This window comes from Macaca fascicularis, chromosome 16 (genome assembly GCF_037993035.2).
Source record: "Macaca fascicularis isolate 582-1 chromosome 16, T2T-MFA8v1.1".
NCBI lineage: Eukaryota > Metazoa > Chordata > Mammalia > Primates > Cercopithecidae > Macaca > Macaca fascicularis.
In genome coordinates this window covers 3,346,726-3,368,407 of record NC_088390.1, presented here as the reverse complement: position 1 = coordinate 3,368,407, position 21,682 = coordinate 3,346,726, and the positions used below count along the sequence as shown (strand labels likewise).

General features: G+C 43.6%; 2 protein-coding genes across 2 annotated transcripts; both read left to right on the top strand.

Annotated features, from left to right (window-relative positions):
- The first annotated feature begins 444 nt into the window (after nucleotides 1-444).
- LOC102133861 (olfactory receptor 3A1) lies at nucleotides 445-2,674 on the top strand. The gene has a single exon (XM_045375631.3). The coding sequence runs from the start codon at nucleotides 1,021-1,023 to the stop codon at nucleotides 1,981-1,983; it is 963 nt and encodes a 320-aa protein (XP_045231566.1). The 5' UTR covers nucleotides 445-1,020; the 3' UTR covers nucleotides 1,984-2,674.
- Nucleotides 2,675-14,577: 11,903 nt separating this feature from the next.
- LOC102132334 (olfactory receptor 3A2) lies at nucleotides 14,578-16,905 on the top strand. The gene has a single exon (XM_005582497.4). The coding sequence runs from the start codon at nucleotides 14,587-14,589 to the stop codon at nucleotides 15,532-15,534; it is 948 nt and encodes a 315-aa protein (XP_005582554.3). The 5' UTR covers nucleotides 14,578-14,586; the 3' UTR covers nucleotides 15,535-16,905.
- The last annotated feature ends 4,777 nt before the right edge of the window (nucleotides 16,906-21,682 follow it).

Below are 21,682 nucleotides of genomic sequence, written 5' to 3'. Positions count from 1 at the left end.
TTACCTCTTTTTTCTGGTAAAATCCTTGTTTATATGCTATGCAAGTTTGTTTTAATCCTTAAATGAAATGAGTTTTTGCCAAACTATATATTCACAAGATGCTTGTATCTTGCAAGGCTAAGACATGATTCAGACTAGCAGTAACCTACCTGGTGATTCAGAATTGGGGGTAAATTATTTTAGCTTTTACTTGTATGTAATGAATACAGACAGGTAACTACAACTGTGAGAACTGATGTATTTTTTTCTATCTTTTGCCTCCAGTTTTATGCTTTGTCTATAGCCTGTGTACTTAAGTCTTCATTTAGCCTTTTCTCTGCTTCTTGAGTTCAGTTCAGGATCACAGAGGATTATGGTGCCATACTTTACACTGTATACCCAATATTGCAAACAAGAGCTTTGATTTTGTTTTTTATTGATTGCCTCCCTCCACCCAACTTTTTTTTTTTTTTTTTTAAAGAGAATTATACTCGTTTAACTCTTCTACAGTCATGGATTTCCTCTCTCTGCTTCTTGTCACTCTCCTATTTGATCTTTACTGTTCTTGAATCCATCCAATCTAGTTTATGGATTGGGGTTGTGGACATTTACTAGTTTCTTTGAAGATAGAATCTGTATGTTTCTTTTTCTGCTTGTTTTGGAAAGAGAGAAATTCTGAGAAGAGAACGTTTTGGATTTACTCGGCCGTGTTCAAACCAGAAGTACACTTTTTGCTTATTTTTCCCAAGGGTTTGTCTTGCATAATCTTTACAAATAGGTTCTTGCAGCTGGGGGGTGGGTTGGAGGAGGGAGGTCCAGAGTGGTAATGTTACCTGTGCTTACACCTGCAAATAAAGGTGAATGTAGTGAAAGAGTAAACAAGTGTAGTGTGGCCTGAGGAGCACAAAATTCCTTACTTGTAAAGAGGGAATGTGGCAGAGGGCTGGGCAAGTCGAAGGAGGTCTGTTTCTTTTTTCTGAATAAATAAATTATTGGGAGGAGTGATGATTTTCTTCCTTGGATGTTTCTTTGCAGGAACTCATGCAGCCAGAATCTGGGGCCAATGGAACAGCCATTGCTGAGTTCATCCTGCTGGGCCTGGTGGAGGCGCCAGGGCTGCAGCCAGTGGTCTTTGTGCTCTTCCTCTTTGCCTACCTGGTCACGGTCGGAGGCAACCTCAGCATCCTGGCAGCCATCTTGGTGGAGCCCAAACTCCACACCCCCATGTACTTCTTCCTGGGGAACCTATCAGTGCTGGATGTTGGGTGCATCAGCGTCACTGTTCCCTCAGTATTGAGTCGTCTCCTGTCCCACAAGCATGCAGTTCCCTATGGGGCCTGCCTTACCCAACTCTTCTTCTTCCATCTGTTCGTTGGAGTGGACTGCTTCCTGCTGACCGCCATGGCCTATGACCGATTCCTGGCCATCTGCCGGCCCCTCACCTACAGCACCCGCATGAGTCAGACAGTCCAGAGGATGTTGGTGGCTGCATCCTGGGCTTGTGCCTTCACCAATGCACTGACCCACACTGTGGCCATGTCCACACTCAACTTCTGTGGCCCCAGTGTGATCAATCACTTCTACTGTGACCTCCCACAGCTCTTCCAACTCTCCTGCTCCAGCACCCAACTTAATGAGCTGCTGCTTTTTGCTGTGGGTTTTATAATGGCAGGCACCCCCATGGCTCTCATTGTCATCTCCTATATCCACGTGGCTGCTGCAGTCCTGCGAATTCGCTCTGCAGAGGGCAGGAAGAAAGCCTTCTCCACGTGTGGCTCCCACCTCACTGTGGTGGTCATATTCTATGGTTCAGGTATCTTTAACTATATGCGACTAGGTTCAACCAAGCTTTCAGACAAGGATAAAGCTGTTGGAATTTTCAACACTGTCATCAATCCCATGCTGAACCCCATCATCTACAGCCTCAGAAACCCTGATGTGCAGAGCGCCCTCTGGAGGATGCTCATGGGGAGGCGGTTACTGGCTTGGGGAGGTCTCAATTGACCTTTTCTCCCTGCATCTTTTGTACTAACGGAAAAATCTTCTAGAGCCAGAAACAAGGAAAAAATGGTTCAGACTTGTTTCTGTTTCCATGGGCATAAGAAGGACTTTTTGTAGGGAATAATAGTTTTCATTTCTTAAAGCAGCCCTGTCCAGTTATAGGCAATGAGTGTATAGGATCTGCCAAACCAGCCCCTTAGACAAATTCAACTTCAGGCACTGTGTTCTCTCCTTGCTGGCTAGAGGTGAAACCTAGGAAGCTGTGAATGCTCGCGGTTCATGTCCCAGAGGGAACGACTCTTTGGTTGGTTACAGCCCGAGTTGCCAGAAGTACCCCAGAAAACTCCCCCCGAGAAGTCATATTTTTCCCTCAAGTTCAGGTATGCTTGGTCTGTTTATAAAACATAGGTCTAGAGATGAGGATTGTTTGATTTCTCCCATCAGAACTCTATAAGCAAAAATAAAACAAAAAGAAACAAAAACAAAAAAGTAGCTCTTTCTATTCCCTTTAAACAAGGACCCCATAGCATAGACAGGGGACAGAGGGGAAGCTGTATGGTTACGTATTCTCTAGTAATTCTGGAGCACCTGATGCCTGTGTGCATCTCGCAGACTTGTTTCTAAACGCTAAAACTCCATTAATACGTGTTGTATATCTTATGATACAAAAATGAATTTTGCTCATTTTTTTCCCCATGTGTTTCACATTTTTTGAGAAGATAATTTATAATCTAGAAAAGATAAGAATTTATAATCTAAGCATTATTTATGTATCTCAAAAAACCCAAGACTCCTCAATATGAAAATTTCTCCAAAACTCTTACTCTTAGTCTGCAAACCTCCTTGCTGAGATAATCCATAACTATAAATGCAAGTCGTATGGTGAGGAGTCGCCCTGAATGTCCCTTCTCAGTAGGGGAGTGTGCCTCTGACCCAGAGCATTATCTCAACGTGCTGGATGTTAAACCAGCCGTGATCTCGCTGTATCTTCTTTCTAGCCTCGCATTTAGGGCTCATTGCCCACCCCTGGCAACTCTCCTGTGCCACTGCTGGTTCCCAATGCCCCTCCCTAAAACTTTCCTTTGACTGGCACCTGTGACTTGGCTTCTCCATAATATTTTATGGGGGTAAGGGATTGAACAGACGCAGTAAGATAGAGAGAAACAGAACAGACACAAAAGAGGGAAGCAAAACAAGGTTGGAGGAGGAGAGTTGGTGGGAAAAGGAAGTGGAAAGATGAGGAGTAGGGAGAATGGGAGAGAATTGCAAGTGGAGGGGTTGAAAGGGAAGCATGGCCATATTAGAGAGGAGCAGATGGGGTTCACAGAATGGGGAATGTGAAAGAATGGAGGAATTGGGTAAGATGCTTTGAGACTGCTGAAAGATCAGAGGAAGAAAGTGGGGAAATAAAATAAGTGGGTCACACATGGGAGAGGTGGGCTTCCCATTCTGTGTTGTCCAGCAACAGCCAATTCCAGTAGCCCTGATGCCATCGTTGTAGTCCATCTTCTCTACTAAGAAGGAAGTGATTGATATTTTAAGTTATGCTAAATGTACAAAAAAAGTACAACAAGGACTCGTCTTCTCTTTCTCTAAACAGAAGTGCTCCTAGGATGTCAGGAAGAAGGTTTACTAGATGAGAAAACAGAGAAGAAAAGAGTGCTGGGTATTTTCTCCAGCTGCATATCTAAAATGTCATCAAACTTTGTGACAAACTGCCCAACTTACACTCCCTACCTTTTGAGTCATGCCGGCTGACAGTGTCAGTGAACATAGGAAAAAGATGTCTTTTTCTGATTCTTACTGTGTCATCAGACAAACTGCAGGGACACAAAGAGTGAGTCTCCTTCAAGGGTCAAGAAGACTGTTGGGGAAGACCTGGGATATGGTTCCCATCTCATCCCTTCTCTCATGCACGATGCGTTTGACCTTGAACAAGTTGATTAGTTCCTCTGGGTCTGTTCTTGACCGAAAGCACTAGGTTATATTAAGGTTCTTCCACTGCGAATGTTCTCTGAGTCTCTTAGTTTGAATGAATAGAAAGACTGGATCTGTTTACCCTGAGAGAGCTACCACACCTTCCACCATCACTTCTTTTGCTACACGTAACACCTGCAGCAAAACTGAGCCTGCTGTTTATCTCCAAAGATCTGGTGCCTCTGGCATTTCGTCCAGCTGGCTATTTACTTCCAGCCTCAAGGAAAGATTTCTGTCTTGGCCTTGTCACTAGGGTAGACTGGAGCAACTGGGTCCAACATCATGGAGAATGGCCAAGGACATGATTCCCTGGTCCCTGTTCACCCTCCAGGATCATACAGCTTCTTTATCAATTTGGGAGATTCCATTTCTTTTGGAATTTTTCTCCCCTTTTATATTCCAAACTGGAAATCTCCTTGCTACTTAAAAATTCTATTATACATGTAATGCATCATGTTGTAAATGTCCAAACAGTACGGAACATCACCAGCCTTCTGCACCATCCCCACATTAATCTCATCTTTAAAAGTAACTACTGTTAATAGTTTCATGTTTAGCTTTCCAGACAAATGAACATACACGAACACACACACACACAAAAACACACACACATTCAAAACCATACTGTGTTGTAATCTTACTTTTCTCTGTCTATGTTACATAGTATATTCTTACATGTCAGTCTAAAAATCTATCTTACCCATTTTAAAGGCTGCATAATATTCCATTTATATAAAATTATAATCTATTTAACCACACCCCTATTGATGTAATTTAGTTCCTGTTTTTGTAACTGCCAATAATACTGAGATTAATATTTATATATCTATCTGAATATCTGAAATTATTTCCAGTGGCTAAGTTCATGAACATGGTTTATGTGTTTGTGTATAAGAACATGTTCACTATAGGAAATAGAAATGCAAAGTTAAAGTTTAATAAGTATTCTGCCTTTGTATTTGCCAAAAAATGTACAGCATTTTACATCCAGATTGGCAGTGTATGTGAATGCTTGTCACTTCACATCTTCGACCTCATTGGATGTTTTTTATATATATATATCTCTTTATATTTGAAAATTAGATGAAATATTGTATTATTTTTAATTTGAATTTCTTTGATTATGGGTGTGGTTGAATACATTTTTACATACAGTCATGTGTCACTTAACGACAGGGATACATTCTGAGAAATGCATTGTTAGGTGATTGGGTTGTGGGAACATCGCTTCCACCTGTGTAAGAGTGTACTTGCACAAACCTAGGCGGTATGGTCTAGTAAACACCTGGGCTATATGAAATAGCCTGTTAATAGCCTATTGCTCTGACCACTGCCATATATGCAGGCTTTATTGACCAAAACATCATTATACTGCACATAACTGTATTTATTTGTTATTTGTATTTCTTCTTTGCAAACTTCTTTTTCTTTTGTGTGTGTGTGTGTGTGTGTGTGTGTGTGTGTGTGTGTGTGTGTTTCCCTTTTGGTGATAGTTTATCTTTTTGTAAATGATTGGTAGAAACACTTTCTGTTTTAAAACGGTAATTCTTTGCCATATATGTTGCTAACATATTTCCTAATTTCCCATTTGTCTTTAACTTTATTTAGAGTAACTGCCGCCCAAATCAATTTTATATTTTATGAACTTTATCTTGTTTTATGTCATGCTTAGGAAAGAGAACTTTTTCATCTAAATGCTGTATAAATATGTGTCTGATGTTTTTCTAGTATTTTTACATTTCTTTTTAAGTCAAACATTTAATATATTTAGAGCTTATTATTGTGTATGGTCTAATTTTTTCCTAGTAGATAATTGTCTCAGCACAATAAAATATAAGTTCAATTACATATACAGTATATTGATATTATATATATAAAGAAAAACATAAATTCAGCAAAAGTAAAAATATTTTAACTGAGACAAATGCTGCCACCCATGAAGCAAGTTTGCAGTTCAAGCCTCGCCAAGAGAATTACCTATCAAACATGGGAAATGACACATGGTAAATAATCTAATCGAGAATCTCCAGCAGAACAGAGTATTCGTAATATCCAGGATACAGTCCAGAATTAATATATGAAGAATCAAGAAAATGCAACACATTCTCCAGAGAAAAGAAAATCCAGCAAGTCCAACTCTGAAATGAACTAGATGTTGACACTCACAGGCAGAAATTTTAAATGGCTGTTATAATTACCCCAAATTAGGTAAAAAATTAAAACAAACATGGTTTCAAGGAATGAAAATCTCAGCAGAGAAATAGACACAATACTGTGTACACATGGATGCAGAGGGGAGGGATAGACAATGGAAAATCAGAAATGGGAGGGGGTGGATGATGAGAATAAATTACTTAATGGGTACAGTGTGCATTATTTGAGTAATGGGAAGCCTAAACGCCCTGACTTGACCACTCTGCACTCTAGGCATGTATCAGAAATGTGGGGGGATGAGGGGTGGGAGGGGGGTGGATGATGAGAAATTACTTAATGAGTACAATGTACATTATGTGAGTGATGTCCCCATCCCAAGATCTCAAACTTTAAAGTCTCCTTTACCATATAAAGTAGATTCCAGTGTTTAGGCGGGATATCTTTGGGGCCCATTCTTCTGCCTACCACAAGATGGATTAAAGACTTAAATGTAAGACCTAAAACCATGAAAATCCTAGAAGAAAACCTAGGCAATACCATCCAGGACATAGGCTTGGGCAAAGACTTCATGTCTAAAACACCAAAAGCAGTGGCAACAAAAGCCAAAATTGACAAATGGGATCTAATTAAAGAGCTTCTGCACAGCAAAAGAAACTATCATCAGAGTGAAGAGGCAACCTACAGAATGGGAGAAAAGTTTTGCAATCTGACCATCTGACAAAGAGCTAATATCCAAAATCTACAAATAAACAAATTCACAAGAAAAAAACCAACCCCATCAAAAAGTGGGCAAAGGATATGAACAGACACTTCTCAAAAGAAGACATATATGCAGCCAACAAACATACGAAAAAAAAAAAAAGCTCATCATCACTGGTCATTAGAGAAATGCAAATCAAAACCACAAGGTGATACCATCTCTTGCTAGTTAGAATGGTGATCATTAGAAAGCCAGGAAACAACAGATGCTGGAGAAAATGTGGAGAAACAGGAACACTTTTACACTGTTCGTGGGAGTGTAAATTAGTTCAACCATTGTGGAAGACAGTGTGGTGATTCCTCAAGGATCTAGAACTAGAAATACCATTTGACCCAGCAATCCCATTACTAGGTATATACCCAAAGGATTATAAATCATTCTACTATAAAGACACATGCACACGTATGTTTCTTGTGGCACTGTTCACAATAGCAAAGACTTGGAGCCAACCCAAATGCCCATCAGTGATAGACTGAATAAAGAAAATGTGGCACATATACACAATGGAATATTATGCAGCCATAAAAAAGGATGAGTTCCTTTCCTTTGCAGGGACATGGATGAAGCTAGAAACCATCATTCTCAGCAACTAACACAAGGACAGAAAACCAAACACTGCATGTTCTCACTCATAAGTGGGAGTTGAACAATGAGAATACATGGACACAAGGAGGGGAAGATCACACACCAGGGCCTGTTGTGGGGTGGGGGGCTAGGGGAGGGGGAGAGATAACAAGAGAAATACCTAATGTAGATGATGGGTTGATGGGTGCAGCAAACTACCATGGCACATGTATACCTATGTAACAAACTGCACGTTCTGCACATGTACCCCAGAATTTAAAGTATATTAAAAAAAAAAATCTACTTCGTAGAATTGTGAAGACTGATAGACTCCAGGCTTGTTAAGTTCTTAGAACGTTACCATGTACATGACAAACACTCATAAATGGTTTCTGTTTGTCTGTTTTTGTTTTGTTGTTTTTTTGAGATGGATTCTCACTCTATAGCCCAGGCTGCAGTGCAGTGGTGCGATCACAGCTCACTGCAGCCTCCACCTCCTGGGCTCAAGCGGTCCTTTCATTTCAGCCTCCAGAGTAGCTGAGAGAACAGGCATGCACCAATGTGCCTGACGGATTTTTGTATTGTTTGTAGAGATGGGGTTTTGCCATGTTACCCAGGCTGGTTTTGAACTGGGCTCAAGCGATCCCCGCCTCACTCTCCCAGTGCTAAGATTACAAGTTTGGGTCACCACACCCAGCCACAGATACTCATACATGTTATCAATTCATATGTATATAAATTGTTGAACCTCTGTGATATTCACAGCAGTGCTCTGGAGGAAGGATATCTCATTTTACAGATGAGGAAACCGAGGCCCCAAAACTGACTTCGCAGCTTGTACAAAGTCAAACCACTAATAATCAGAAGAGCAGGTTTGTCTATTCTGCTTTTTCTACTGCACTAGCATTCCCTGGTGGGGGAAGAAAGATCCCTGTCTCTTAGGCGAGGGGATGTTGGCTGAGCGTGTGTTAGTGGGAAGGGGAGTCAGAGGAACACACGCCTACACCTTCCCACAGCCTCTGTTCATTAACCTGCGACCTTCACCAGGCCTGTCACTTACTCAGGGGCTGGCTTAGAAAATCACGTTGGTAGGCAGCCTCCCAGGGGTCCTTCTAGCATCCTAGGGCTCGTCTCCCACCACCTCCAGAATCATTATAGGATCCCCAAGACACAGTCCCAGTGGCCCCACTAACAAGGCCCCAAGAGAGAAAGCGCCACACGACTGAGGGCTCAACAGGAAACCGGCTTTGAAGCAAGCTTTCCCCTCTTACCTCCCTTCTGAGGCCTGCTTTGGGCTTGTCACAGCTCACATGCCCTGGCTGACATCTGGGAAAGAAAATTTCTCCTTAGAAAACCCATCTAGAGGCCCCAGCTGCACCTCTCCCTTCCTGGGGGACTTTGAGGACATGGACAAGTCCTGCAGGCCTCAGTGACCCACCATTAGGCAGAGCGGACATCATCCGCCCTAACATCCTGCCCACAGAGCCGGGGCTGGAGGCAAAGCCTTCCTTGTGAGAGAGTCTGAACACCAGAAGGTGTGAGGCGGCGTCGCCATGAGTATGAAGGGCCTGAGGTGTCTCCTTTTCCATGTCGGTCTCCCCAGCCTTCTCTCTCCTAGGAGGGCCCGCTTCTGAGCGCCCCGGAGGACAGCGCTGTGGTGAAGACAGCCCCGGACAGAGAGCACAGCAGCCCGAGTCCTCTCATTTCTCAGACACAGCCCCTCACGCGCTCTCCGGGAGGATAACGCTTCTTTCCTGAGGGAACCTCAGTGGCTTCTGTGCCCGTTCCAGGGTGAGTATTCGCACGAGTCCTTCCTCTGCCCCTGCAGAATGGAGAAGGGGCTTCTGTTGCCATCAGCTTCATAAACCTGGTGCGATGGGTGCCCTGAAAGGGAAAGCCATTTCGGGGAGATCTGGGACGATAGCCCGGAGGTCCTGGGGTCTTTTGTGGTTTTTTCCCTCTCTCAGATGGAGCCTGTTAGCGTGAGTGTGGGGAGATGCTCAGACCAGTTCACTGCCCACACCCGCTGCTTCAGGCAGCCGGGAACCCTCGCTCCAGCGAAGGCCTTGAGCCTTGTCATGTTGGGCGCATGAGGGATGGGCTGGAGTTCCAGAGCAGGGGCTGTCACAGCTCGTAAGGGAGCCTCGAGGGTGGTCGTGCAGGAGGGCTCCCCAGTGGGCCTCGTGGGGACCCTGTCAGACCCTCGGGGTGTCTCACGGTGACCTGAGGTCATCCCAGAATCCCCCCGGTTTTAAGCAATTGCATCTGCAGCTGTCTGAGGGTTGGCAACAGCTGTTTAGTGGTTCTTCTACCCCAACCATGACTGACTGGTCTGGAAGATGTGGCCCCTCCTAAGGGCCGTATTGTTTTGGGAGGTTTAAGTAAAAAGAAGCAGGTGGATTGGTCCATGACCTGCTTGTCCCATTAACACAAAGGAGTCCCTGCCACAACCTTGCACCCTGCACTTAACCTGTACCTCCCCTAAAGCATACTAGGCCAGGACAAATTCCAGTGTGTCCAGAAAGTCTTCCTTGACAACTCTACCTCATACCGATGAAATCGTACACATTTTAACCATCCATTTATTTATTTATGAAATATTGGGTAACAGCCAGGCACAGTGACTTACGCCTGTAATCCCAGCACTTTGGGAGGCCGAGGCGGGCGGATCACCTGAGGTCAGGAGTTCGAGACCAGCCTGACCATCATGGAGAAACCCCGTCTCTACTAAAAATACAAAATTAGCTGTGTGTGGTGGTGCGTGCCTGTCATCCCAGCTACTCAGGAGGTTGGGGTAGGAGAATCGCTTGAACCTAGGAGGCAGAGGTTGCAGTGAGCCGAGGTCACACCATTGCACTCCAGTCTGGGCAAAAAGAGGAAAACTCTGTCTCAAAAAAAAGAAATATGAAATATTGGATAACTATGTGTAAAGTGTTATGATGATCATTGCTATTGAAAATGAATCAAACATATATTCTGTCCTTAAGTCATTTATAGAGACAGACTCTATAAAGAAGTGACTCACCTAAAATGTAAACAGTCATAAATTCCAAGAAATGGTGTATATTGACAGTTTGGGGGGTGAGGAGAGAGAGGAGAGGGGAGGGGAGGGGAGGAGAGTTTGTTTTTTGAGACGGAGTCTCGCTCTGCCACCCAGGCTGGAGGTGCAGTGGTGTGATCTCTGCTCACTGCAAGCTCCGCCTCCTGGGTTCACGCCATGCTCCTGCCTCAGCTTCCCCGGTAGCTGGGACTACAGGCACTCACCAGCTCCCCGGGCTAATTTTTTTTATTTTTTTTTATTTTTTGGTAGAGATGGGGTTTCACCGTGTTAGCCAGGATAGTCTTGATCTCCTGACCTCGTGATCTGCCCACCTCGGCCTCCTAAAGTGCTGGATTTACAGGCGTGAGCCACCGCGTCCAGCTGAGAGATTCCTTTTAGATGGGGAAGTTTCAAGGAAGAATTAATTCATCAGTCAGCATTTGAGTCAAGTTGTGAAATATCTGGGCAGGTGCCGTCGGAGGGAAACCACTGCAGGTGGGGAAAACAGCATGAGCAAGGAGCTGGAAAACCACAGGGTTGCAATCCAGTGCTTGTGTTAAAATGGACCTGCCAGGAAAAAGGAAGGTAGTCAACTATCCTTTAATATAATATGAAGAGCTATCACCCTTTGATTCGTTGATTTGCAAAGCATTATCATTTACCAACTCTGTCAATGATAATCAGGCCAGAGGATGATTTCTGCCCTCCTCCGAGTCATGTGATCTTAGAACTTTAAGGACCTCTTGGAGATCACCGCATCCACGTTCTCATCCACGTGGCATCCCCTCTGCAGCCTCCCCATGGCCTGAGCGCCCACAGTGGAGACCTCATTTGGAAGGTTGGTCATTGAGAGAGCCTCACATTGGAGACATCCCCTTGCTGTAGAGGCTCCAATGAGATGCATGTTATCCACATGAAACTGCGGGTCAGTCTTTAGAGACCACCTTGACTTTTTTTTTTTTTTTTTTTTTTTTGAGACAGAGTCTCAGATGGAGTTGCCCAGGCTGGAGTACAGTGGCACAATCTCAGCTCACTGCAACCTCTGCCTCCCAGATTCAAGTGATTCTCCTGCCTCAGCCTCTCAAGTAGCTGGGAATACAGGTGCCCACCACCTCACCCAGCTAATTTTTTGTATTTTTAGTAGAGACGGGGTTTCACCGTGTTAGCCAGGATGGTCTCAATCTCCTGACCTCGTGATCCACCCACCTCAGCCTCCCAAAGTGCTGGGATTACAGGCGTGAGCCTCCGCGCCTGACTGAGGTTACCTTGACTCTAAGCCTAAGTGGAGGAGTCTTTGTGGAAGTGGCTGTGTGACCTGAAAGGGCTGGTGGCCTTCATGTCCTGTAAGGAGAAAAACAATGAAGAGGGAAGCAGGAAGCCATCGTCATGCCTCCCAGGCTGCAGATCTGGCAGAGTTCTCTGTCCTGGCTGGGAATTAGAACCACCTGGGAGGCGCTGAGGACCACCCATACCCAGGTACCACCAATTAAACCAATTAAATCAAAATTATTGGTGAAAGGCCTGAGCATCATTATGTTAGTCTTAAAGCATTCCAGGTGATTCCAATAAGCATGGGGACTGAGTATCTAATTTAACAGAGTCAGGAATTAAGGCTGGAAATACCACCAAACCTTTGCAAAATATCTTACATTTTTGTAACTTTTCTGTGTGTCATCTTTTAAAGTATTTCCTCCTCTCCCTTCAGGGTTATCAGTAAAAGTAAAATGAGAGAAAACAAAACAAAACTCTTAATTTGAGGGAGTGGCAAGAAAGAGCTAGTCGTTGGAAGTATCCACTCAGTTAAATGCTAAGACAGCAGTGATCAGGTGGGTGCTTAAAAAAATCCTGATGCTGCTGGGCACGGTGGCTGACGCCTGTAATCCCAGCACTTTGGGAGGCTGAGATGGCTGGATCACAAGGTCAAGAGATCGAGACCATCCTGGCCAGCATGGTGAAACCCCGTCTCTACTAAAAATACAAAAAAATTAGCTAGGCGTGGTGGTGCTTGCCTATAGTCCCAGCTACTGAGGAGGCTGAGGCAGGAGAATCTCTTGAACCCAGGAGGCAGAGGTTGCAGTGAGCCAAGATTGTGCCACTGCACTCCAGCCTGGCGACAGAGCGAGACTCCATCTCAAAAAAAAAAAAAAAAAAAAAATTCCTGATGCCTGGGTATTATCTTGAGATTCTGATTTAACTGGCCTGTGGGTAAATTCTGGATAACAGGAGTTTTTAGAGCTCCCACGTAAATCTAATGTGCAGCCAAGGTTGAGACTGGCTGTGAGACACTTGTTCCATGATTGTGAGTACATTTTCCCTTGACGTCCGTAGTCAATGCTTACCAGCGGCTGGGGAACTGCTGATGATGCCGGCTTCTTGCTTTTAAAGTCTCACCTAAACACTGCACAGTCAGCCTGCCCGGATGGCTTCTCATGCAGTCCTGCCTCCTCTGCTTTTCAGATCTTGGTTGAGACCAGTTAAGACCATGCCACCAACCCGTGCACTCAGTTCCCACTTTTATGAACAAAGGATTTAAAAATCGTTTTGGTGACCGTATCCCCAGGCAGTCATATCAGTCATACTGCTGCTACAGTGTATTTGATTTCTGCAACCTCCCTAATCATTCACTGCCCCAGCTCAGGCAATCATCACTGTTCCCTTCCAGCTGCTTCCCGTCCTCTGATTCCGGACTATTCTATGCAAGGGAGTAACATTGCTTTTAAAGAACCTCTGGCCTGGCTTATTCCATGTGCAATAGAGACAGATGTTTTTGATCTGGAGTTGGATATAAAATCTGAAAGACGACTTCAACCTGGTTTTCCAAGTACATGCCTTCCTTATTTCAGGACATAGCATTAGAGCCCTTGGTCAATCTACCGTGCATAAGTCAAGGACAAGTGGAAGAACAGTGGCTGTGCAATGCAGAATCTAATTGCGCCTGGCAGCAGCCAACCCACAGGCTGTGATCACAACTTTGGTTTTAGGGAGGAGCAGCAGAGGATACACACAGAAAACATTATTTCACAGTACATCCTTAGTCAAAGTCCAGTATAGGGGCTTAAGTAACAATAAGTGTAATAATGTATTGAACAAGGAATGTTGAATTGATACTTCAGAGTGTGGTCCCTCACCTTGGAGAAATGCACTCAACTGGTCTTTCTGACATCCACAATCATGGATACCTTCTCGCTGATTCTTGCCACAGCTTTGCTTGGCCTTTATTATGTCTAGAAGCCTTTAAACCTACGTGTTTCTGTTTCGTTTTGTTTTTTTGAGACGGAGCCTCGCTCTGTCACCCAGGCTGGAGTCCAGTGGTGCAATCTCGGCTCACTGCAGCCTCCACCTCCCGAGTTCAAGCTATTCTCCTGCCCCAGCCTCCTGAGTAGCTGGAATTACAGGCACGCGCCACCACACCCAGCTAATTTTTGAAGTAGAGACGTGGTTTCACCATGTTGGACAGGCTGGTCTCAAACTCCTGATCTCAGATGATACACCCGCCTTGGCCTCCCAAACTGCTGGGATTACAGGCGTGAGCCACCGCCCCCAGCCTAGGTTATGTTTTAAATGCATTCTAGTTTCTCTGGATTTCTATTTTGAAACCTGCTTATTAGTTTGGGACAATCCCTCAGAGAGCAATAGGAAAATTTCATCTAAATCTAACTGTATTCATAGAGGAAGCCTTGTGTGTTTTTTAAAACAAAGTTTTTGTTTATATTTAAGGTATAGAACATGATCTTATGAGAATGGTTACTGTAGTGAAACAAATTAACATATTCATCATCTCACAGTTACCCATTTCCCCCCTGTGGTGAGGACAGCTGTAATCTACTCAGCAACAATCCTGAATGCAATATACTTTATTAACTATAGTTCTCATGTTGTTCCAAGTATTCTGAGTGTTTCAGATAGCAGAGGATGAGAGGGACAAGGTGGTGGTGGCACTGGGCATCTCAACCAAGAGCAAAGTGAAGGCATTGAGGTGATGGAGGAGGTCAACGAGTGAGGGATGGCCTGGGGACTCGCCATGGGGCTTTGAACATAAATGGTTTAAAATGTTAATGTGAACTGAGTGAACTGATACCTCCCCTGCTGGGACACGTCCTTATAGGAACTCATGGAGCCAGAAGCTGGGACCAACAGGACCGCTGTTGCTGAGTTCATTCTGCTGGGCCTGGTGCAAACAGAAGAGATGCAGTCTGTGGTCTTTGTGCTCTTCCTCTTTGCCTATCTGGTCACAGCTGGGGGCAACCTCAGCATCCTGGCAGCTGTCTTGGTGGAGCCCAAACTCCACACCCCCATGTACTTCTTCCTGGGGAACCTATCAGTGTTGGATGTCGGATGTATCACTGTCACTGTGCCTGCAATGTTGGGTCGTCTCTTGTCCCACAAGTGCACAATTTCCTATGATGCCTGCCTCTCCCAGCTCTTCTTCTTCCACCTTCTGGCTGGGATGGACTGCTTCCTGCTGACCGCCATGGCCTATGACCGATTCCTGGCCATCTGCCGGCCCCTCACCTACAGCACCCGCATGAGTCAGACAGTCCAGAGGATGTTGGTGGCTGCGTCCTGGGCTTGTGCTTTCACCAACGCACTGACCCACACTGTGGCCATATCCACACTCAACTTCTGTGGCCCTAACGAGGTCAATCACTTCTACTGTGACCTCCCACAGCTTTTCCGGCTCTCCTGCTCCAGCACCCAATTCAATGAGCTGCTGCTCTTTGCTGTGGGTTTCATCATGGCAGGTGCACCTTTGGTTCTCATCATCACCTCCTACAGCCACGTGGCAGCTGCAGTTCTACGAATCCGTTCCGTGGAGGGCCGGAAGAAGGCCTTCTCCACCTGTGGCGCCCACCTCACTGTGGTTTGTCTTTTCTATGGAACAGGTATCTTCAGCTACATGAGACTGGGTTCAGAGGAGGCTTCGGACAAGGATAAAGGGGTTGGAGTTTTCAACACTGTTATCAACCCTATGCTGAACCCTCTTATCTACAGCCTCAGAAACCCTGATGTTCAGGGTGCTCTGTGGCGAATATTTTTGGGGAGGAGATCACTGACCTGAGAGGTGATGGGGTCCTTCCTTTCCTGCCTTTTCTGGACTGAGAAAAATTTCCCATGAAGACAGTAACCAGGAAAAATTCAGCCAGAACTATTTTTCCTATCTCCTGATGCTTGAAGATGGGTGTTACGTATTTGTCCTACTAGGAAACGTTACATAATTTATTCATTCAACAAATACTTATTAGATTACCTCTGTGATCTGGACAGTCCTCCAAGGCATTGGTGAACAAAATGGACGGAAGTCTCTGCACTCACGCAGCTCACATGCTATAAAAGTAGACAAAATAAGTAAGCATCATACATACCGCATGATGATAATCTCTGTAGAGATGAACAAAGATGTTAATATGAAGTCAGCTTCTACCGGGCAAGCCCTGTGGGCAAGTTTTACCCTGTTTTTGGCTGTGCCTACTTTCTGGGTAGAGTTAAAGCCTTGTAGTTCTGTGCGCCTGGAAAGTAACAAACGTCCTACAAAGAACGTCCAGTCGGTCAGTCACAGCCTAAGTGACCAAGAGTATTTCTGCAATATTTCCTTCTGGTTAGGACGTGAGATTCCCTGCAGTTCAGAATAGGGGAAGTTTTTTTGTTTGTTTCTTTGTTTTGTTTTGTTTTATTGTTGTTTTGTTAAAAACTTGTTAAAAAGTTCTTTAGAAAACCAAAACCATGGGCCTAGTGCGATGGATTATTTCACCTTCATTTTCGTCTCTCCGCTGCCACATAAGAATCCTGCTGGATGTTGACTGGGCGCGGTGGCTCATGCCTGTAATCCCAGCACTTCAGGAGGCTGAGGCGGGCGAATCACGAGGTCAGGAGATCGAGACCACCCTGGCTAACATGGTGAAACCCCGTCTCTATTAAAAATACAAAAATAAAATTAGCCGGGCCTGGTGGCGGGCACCTGTAGTCCCAGCTACTCAGGAGGCTGAGGCAGGAGAATGGCGTGAACCCAGGAGGCAGAGCTTGCAGTGAACTGAGATCGTACCACTGCACTCCAGCCTGGGTGACAGAGCGAGACTCCATCTCAAAAAAAAAAAAAAAAAAAAGAATCCTGCTGGATGTTTAGGGAACAGGAAAGGTCTAGAGAGGAAAAGAACCCCCTAAATTAAAACTACATTCATACATACATGATGTATCTTAAGGTCATAAAAGGAATGTTTCCTCTCCATTCCCTATGATGCCTTTTTCTCTCATTTAATGTCACCTTCCTCACACATACGATAAAGTTTTTGAAAGAGTAAATGTTTATATTACAATCAGGTCCTTAGATTTTTCAATGTAGAATATCCAATATAAACTTCTCCTCCAAAGTCTTACTTAGCTCTCTCAAAGCTCCTTGCTCAGAAAATACATACCCATAAATGTAGTTCCTAGAAAGGAGGGATGCCTGCATACCTGTCTTCCTTCCTTCCCAGTGTAAATGTATGTATTTTAAAAATTATTCAGAATGTTACACCTAATAGTGGAAACATTCAGATGATATTATTTTGTCAAGTAGGAAATAAAAATCCAAATGTTCCTTCACTGCATCAAAAATCACACTGTTAACGCCTCGTAAAATTGTGTTTTTAACTCTAGCGATTTCCCGTATATGCGATATGCCCATTTCACATCAGTAGAGCCATATTGTTCTGTGGTCTGCTTGTTCTTCCTACATATTATGCAATACAATCTTTTACATAATGAAGACTAACATCCTGCTGTATCTGTTTTAATGGTGGCACAGTATACCATTAAACATATAAGCCACAATTTATTTCATCAAACCTCTATCTATATAATTTGGGTTATTTTCAATTGTTTTGCAACAACAGGGTTGTGATGAATATTCTTACGGTGCTGTCTTTCCAAATCTCTAGAAGTGTTTCCCTGCGATTAATTCTTATGAATAACTTTATCAGATTAAAGGATGTGCAAATACACATTTTGGGATATGCATGCACACATCTCTTAATTTTTGCAACTTTTGCACCAGCTTACAAATTCACTGGATTTTGATAGTGTCTGTTTACCCACATCCCTACCATCAAGGGCTATGATAAATAGCATCTTCAATTTTTACAGTCTGAAAGTTGTACAATTATAGTATTTTCATTGAATTTTTTCTAGGTTTATTGAAGTATGATTAAGAAATAAAAAAAATTGTACCTATGCTATAAGGCATGGTTTAATAAATGTATATATTGTGAAATGATTACCACAGTCGAACTGATTTACATGTTCATCACCTCATAGTTATGGTTTCGTGTGTATGTGTGGTGAGAACATTTAAAAATCTATTCTTAGCAGATTTCAAGGACATCATACGTTGTTATTAACTGTAGTTGTCATGCTGTACAGTAGAACTCCAGAGCTTATTCCTTCTACCTAACTGAAACTTTGTGCCCTTTGACCAGCATCCAAGATTATCCTTATTTGTTTTCCTCTGTAGGTAAAATTGGTTTTTCATCCCCTGCCTTCTTTCAAGTTTTTCTTTCTTTTCTTTCATTTTCTGAAGTTTAAATATGATATTTCTACATGTAGATTATTGATATTTATCCTATTTTGTTGTTCTCTGAGTTTCCTAGATCTGTGATTTGGTGTCTGTTATTAATGTTGGAAAATTCTCAGACGTTATTACTTCAAATATTTATTCTGTCCCTCTTTCTCTCCTCCTTCTGGTGCTACCATTATGTATAAGTTACATCTTTCATAATTGTCCCACAGGTTTTGGATATTCTCTTTTAGTTTTTTCATTTTTTTTTTTCTATTTGCTTTGCTTTTCAGTTTGAGAAGTTTCTATTGACATATCTTCAAGCTCTATTGACATATCTTCAAGTTCACAGATTTTTTTTTTTTCCTCAGGCACCTCTAGTCTACTGATGAGGCCATTGTCTGAGTCTACTTGGGCTGCTATAACAGAATACATAGACTGGGTGGCTTATAAACAAGAGAAATTTATTTCTCACAGTTCTGGAGGCTGGAAAGTCCAATATCAAGGTGCTGCCAATAGACCTGGTATCTAATGAGAGCCACTTCCTGAGTCATAGGTGGCTGCTTTCTCATTGCATCTGTACATAGTGCAACGGACAAAGGAGCTCTCTGGGGCTCATTTTGTAAAGCACTAATCCCTTCCATGAGGGCTCTGCTCTCATGACCTGATTGTTTCCCCAAGGCCTCACCCCCAAAATACCATCACATTAGAGATTAGATTTCAACACACGAATTTTGACTAGGGCACAGACATTCACTCTGCACACATCAAAGGCATTCTTCATTTTTGTTATGGTGTTTTGGATTTCTAGTATTTCCTTTTGATTCTTAAGGTTTCCATCTTTATGCTTACGTTAACCATCTTACATATTGTGCACTTTTTTCCATTAGATCCCTTTGCATATTAATCACAGTTATTTTAAATTCCCAATCCGATAATTCCAAAATCTCTATCATATCTGGTTCTGGTTCTTGTACTTGTTTTGTCTCTTCAGACTGTGCATTTTGCCTTTTAACATGCCTTGTAATTTTTGTTGAATGCTGGACATCATGAATGGGTAAAGGGAACTGTGACAAATAGGCCTTTAGTGGGAAGTGTTGTGTTTATATGGCCAGAAGTTAGGCTGTGTTGACTGTTTGCTGTAGCCATAGATATCAGTGAGTAAAATTTTCTCTGGTGTCCTTGTTTTTATCTCCCTATTGTCTTTGGGTTTCTCTAGATATTCCTTTTTAAATCGGGTTGGAGCCTTGCAGTTCTTTCCACTGTAATCCTGTTATTACATAGGAGCCCTGCTGATGTGGTGGTGAGATGGAGGGGCAAGGAAAGCATTCTGTAATCCTGTGATTAGGTCTTGGTCTCACTCAGGTCTCACGATGAGTCGGTGCCCCTGCACTGTTACTTTCACAAGTGCTACTCAGCTTCCTCCTCTCCCCTAAATAAGACAGGACGTTTAGAGTTGGGTATTTCCCTTCCTCCATGTTGAAGGTTAGAGGGAGCTGGATATTTTTCTTCCCCCACATTGTCAATTAGGCTCTGGTAAAACCTATCATGGGGGCCAGGTGTGGTGGCTCACACCCATAATCCCAGCACTTTGGGAGGCCGAGGCAGGTGGATCACCAGAGGTCAGGAGTTCAAGACCAGCCTGGCCAGCATGATGAAACTCCATCTCTATTGTACTAATAATACAAAAAATTAGCCGGGTATGGTGGTGCATGCCTGTCATCCCAGCTACTCCAGACACTGAGGCAGGAGAATCACTTGAACCCGGGAGGTGGAGGTTGCAGTGAGCCAAGATTGCGCCATTGCACTCCATCCTGGGTGACAAGAGCAAAACTATTTCCAAAAACAAAACAAAAACCTACAGTGGGTTAGGCTCTGGTAAAATCATCTCCCTTGAGAGCCAGCCATTATTAAGGAAATATACTCTCAGCATATTTCAGAATTCCTGTTTGGGGGTCTGACAGGGGTTGCTTTTCTCCTCCCCCTGTCAGAAGCATAAAAGGATTCTTCTACAATCTTCACAGTAAGAATCTGGTGGTGTTCCTGGAGGTAAAAGTCAGGAAACTGTGAGGGTCCTCTTGAGACTCCCCACCCAGAGTTTCTAATTCCCAAGCGAGTTCACACCAATTCTCCAGCTTGTCAATCGCAGTCTCGGTGTGTGTACCTGTACTGGCCCCAGCAGTGGGCTTCTGCTCCTGGGCTTCTATTCTAGTTAAGCCGTGATCCACCTCTCTCCCATTTTCGGAGCAGCAGTCTGCCCTGTGACTTTAGTTCTCTGAGGAATCTAAGAAGAGTTGTTGCTTTCGAATTTGTTCCACTCTTTCTTGTGGGAATGGGACTGATGATTTCTAAGCTTTTTACATGTTGGAGTGTAAACTGGGACTCTACGTTTTATTTTATTGATAACTACTGGTGGTGAACATTTATGGTCTGTCCGACTTCTGTTTCTCCCTTTCTAACAGCTGCCAATTTCCGTTTGGCATCCAGGTGGCTCCAGGGGGTGCGGTTCCAGCCAAGGCTCCAGAGTAGGGGTGTCAGAATATCTACTGGCCTGGCCACAGTGTGATGGTTCTGGTGGGCATGTGACCTAAGTTACCTTAACTAGATCTTGACACTCGCATTTCTCAACTCAGTTTCCATGAGATAATTAAGCCCTACACAAATGACTTGACTATTTTCTAAGCCAAGGATATACATAGCTGGCAACATTCTAGATGCATAGGACAGAAGTTAGTACATGACAGCGTGTATGTTTTAGGACGTTCAGTTAATTCCCTCAGGGAACTCTGGTTCAAAAGGACCACTCTAGACTGTTGCTCCTCATCAAGCAAAGAAATGACCTTGCTACCAAAGGTCTGACAGACGAAAAAGAGCTACCAAGTCTGACTGGGCCAAAACCCAGAAGAGAAAGGAATCTCCAGAACAGACTGCTAATGATTGAACTGCTTCCCCTCAAAAGGCATTTGCTGACTCCAGCACAGGGACTGAGATAGCAGAGAGTGTAGCTGAGAGGCTAAGAAGTGAGCAGAGTTTTCTCGGCTTATGGGGCTGGAGAGAGAAAACTTGCAGGTAAGGTCCTGCCAAAGGGAAAAGTACAATAAACACTCTCAGCTTTGAACTGGGACTTTGAGCGTGCTGTACATTCTAGGAGTAAGGCATCATCGGAAATAGGCCAAGCCTCGCAAAGAATGAAACTCGGCTTTAAGCAACTAACTCCATCATGGGTTGGATAAAAGAGATTTACTCCTGTCCTTTCTGCCTGCCAGACTCAAAAACAAGTCATTTCTGGAAGAAGAAGCTATCATCCAGAGCAGTGCTATCCAATAGAAATTTCACATGAACCACATATGTGATTTAAATTTTTCAAGAGCCACTTCAATAAAAGTAAAAAGAAGCAGATGAAATTAGTTTTAATGATGTGTTTTATTTAATTCAATAATCTAAAATATTACCACTTCATGTTAATATTTAAAATTTTTCATCTGTCATAGTTGTAGTGAAAAAAGAAAAATATTTAAAAAATAAAAAATTGGGAGAGATTTTACATTTTTATATTTCTTTTCTTTTCTTTTTTTTTTTTTTTTTGAGATGGAGTCTCACTCTGTCGCCCAGGCTGGAGTGCAGTGGCCGGATCTCAGCTCACTGCAAGCTCCGCCTCCTGGGTTCACGCCATTCTCCT

Coding starts and splice junctions, on each gene's coding strand:
- LOC102132334 (XM_005582497.4), top strand. CDS start 14,587: ATGGAGCCAGAAGCTGGGACCAACAGGACCGCTGTTGCTGAGTTCATT.
- LOC102133861 (XM_045375631.3), top strand. CDS start 1,021: ATGCAGCCAGAATCTGGGGCCAATGGAACAGCCATTGCTGAGTTCATC.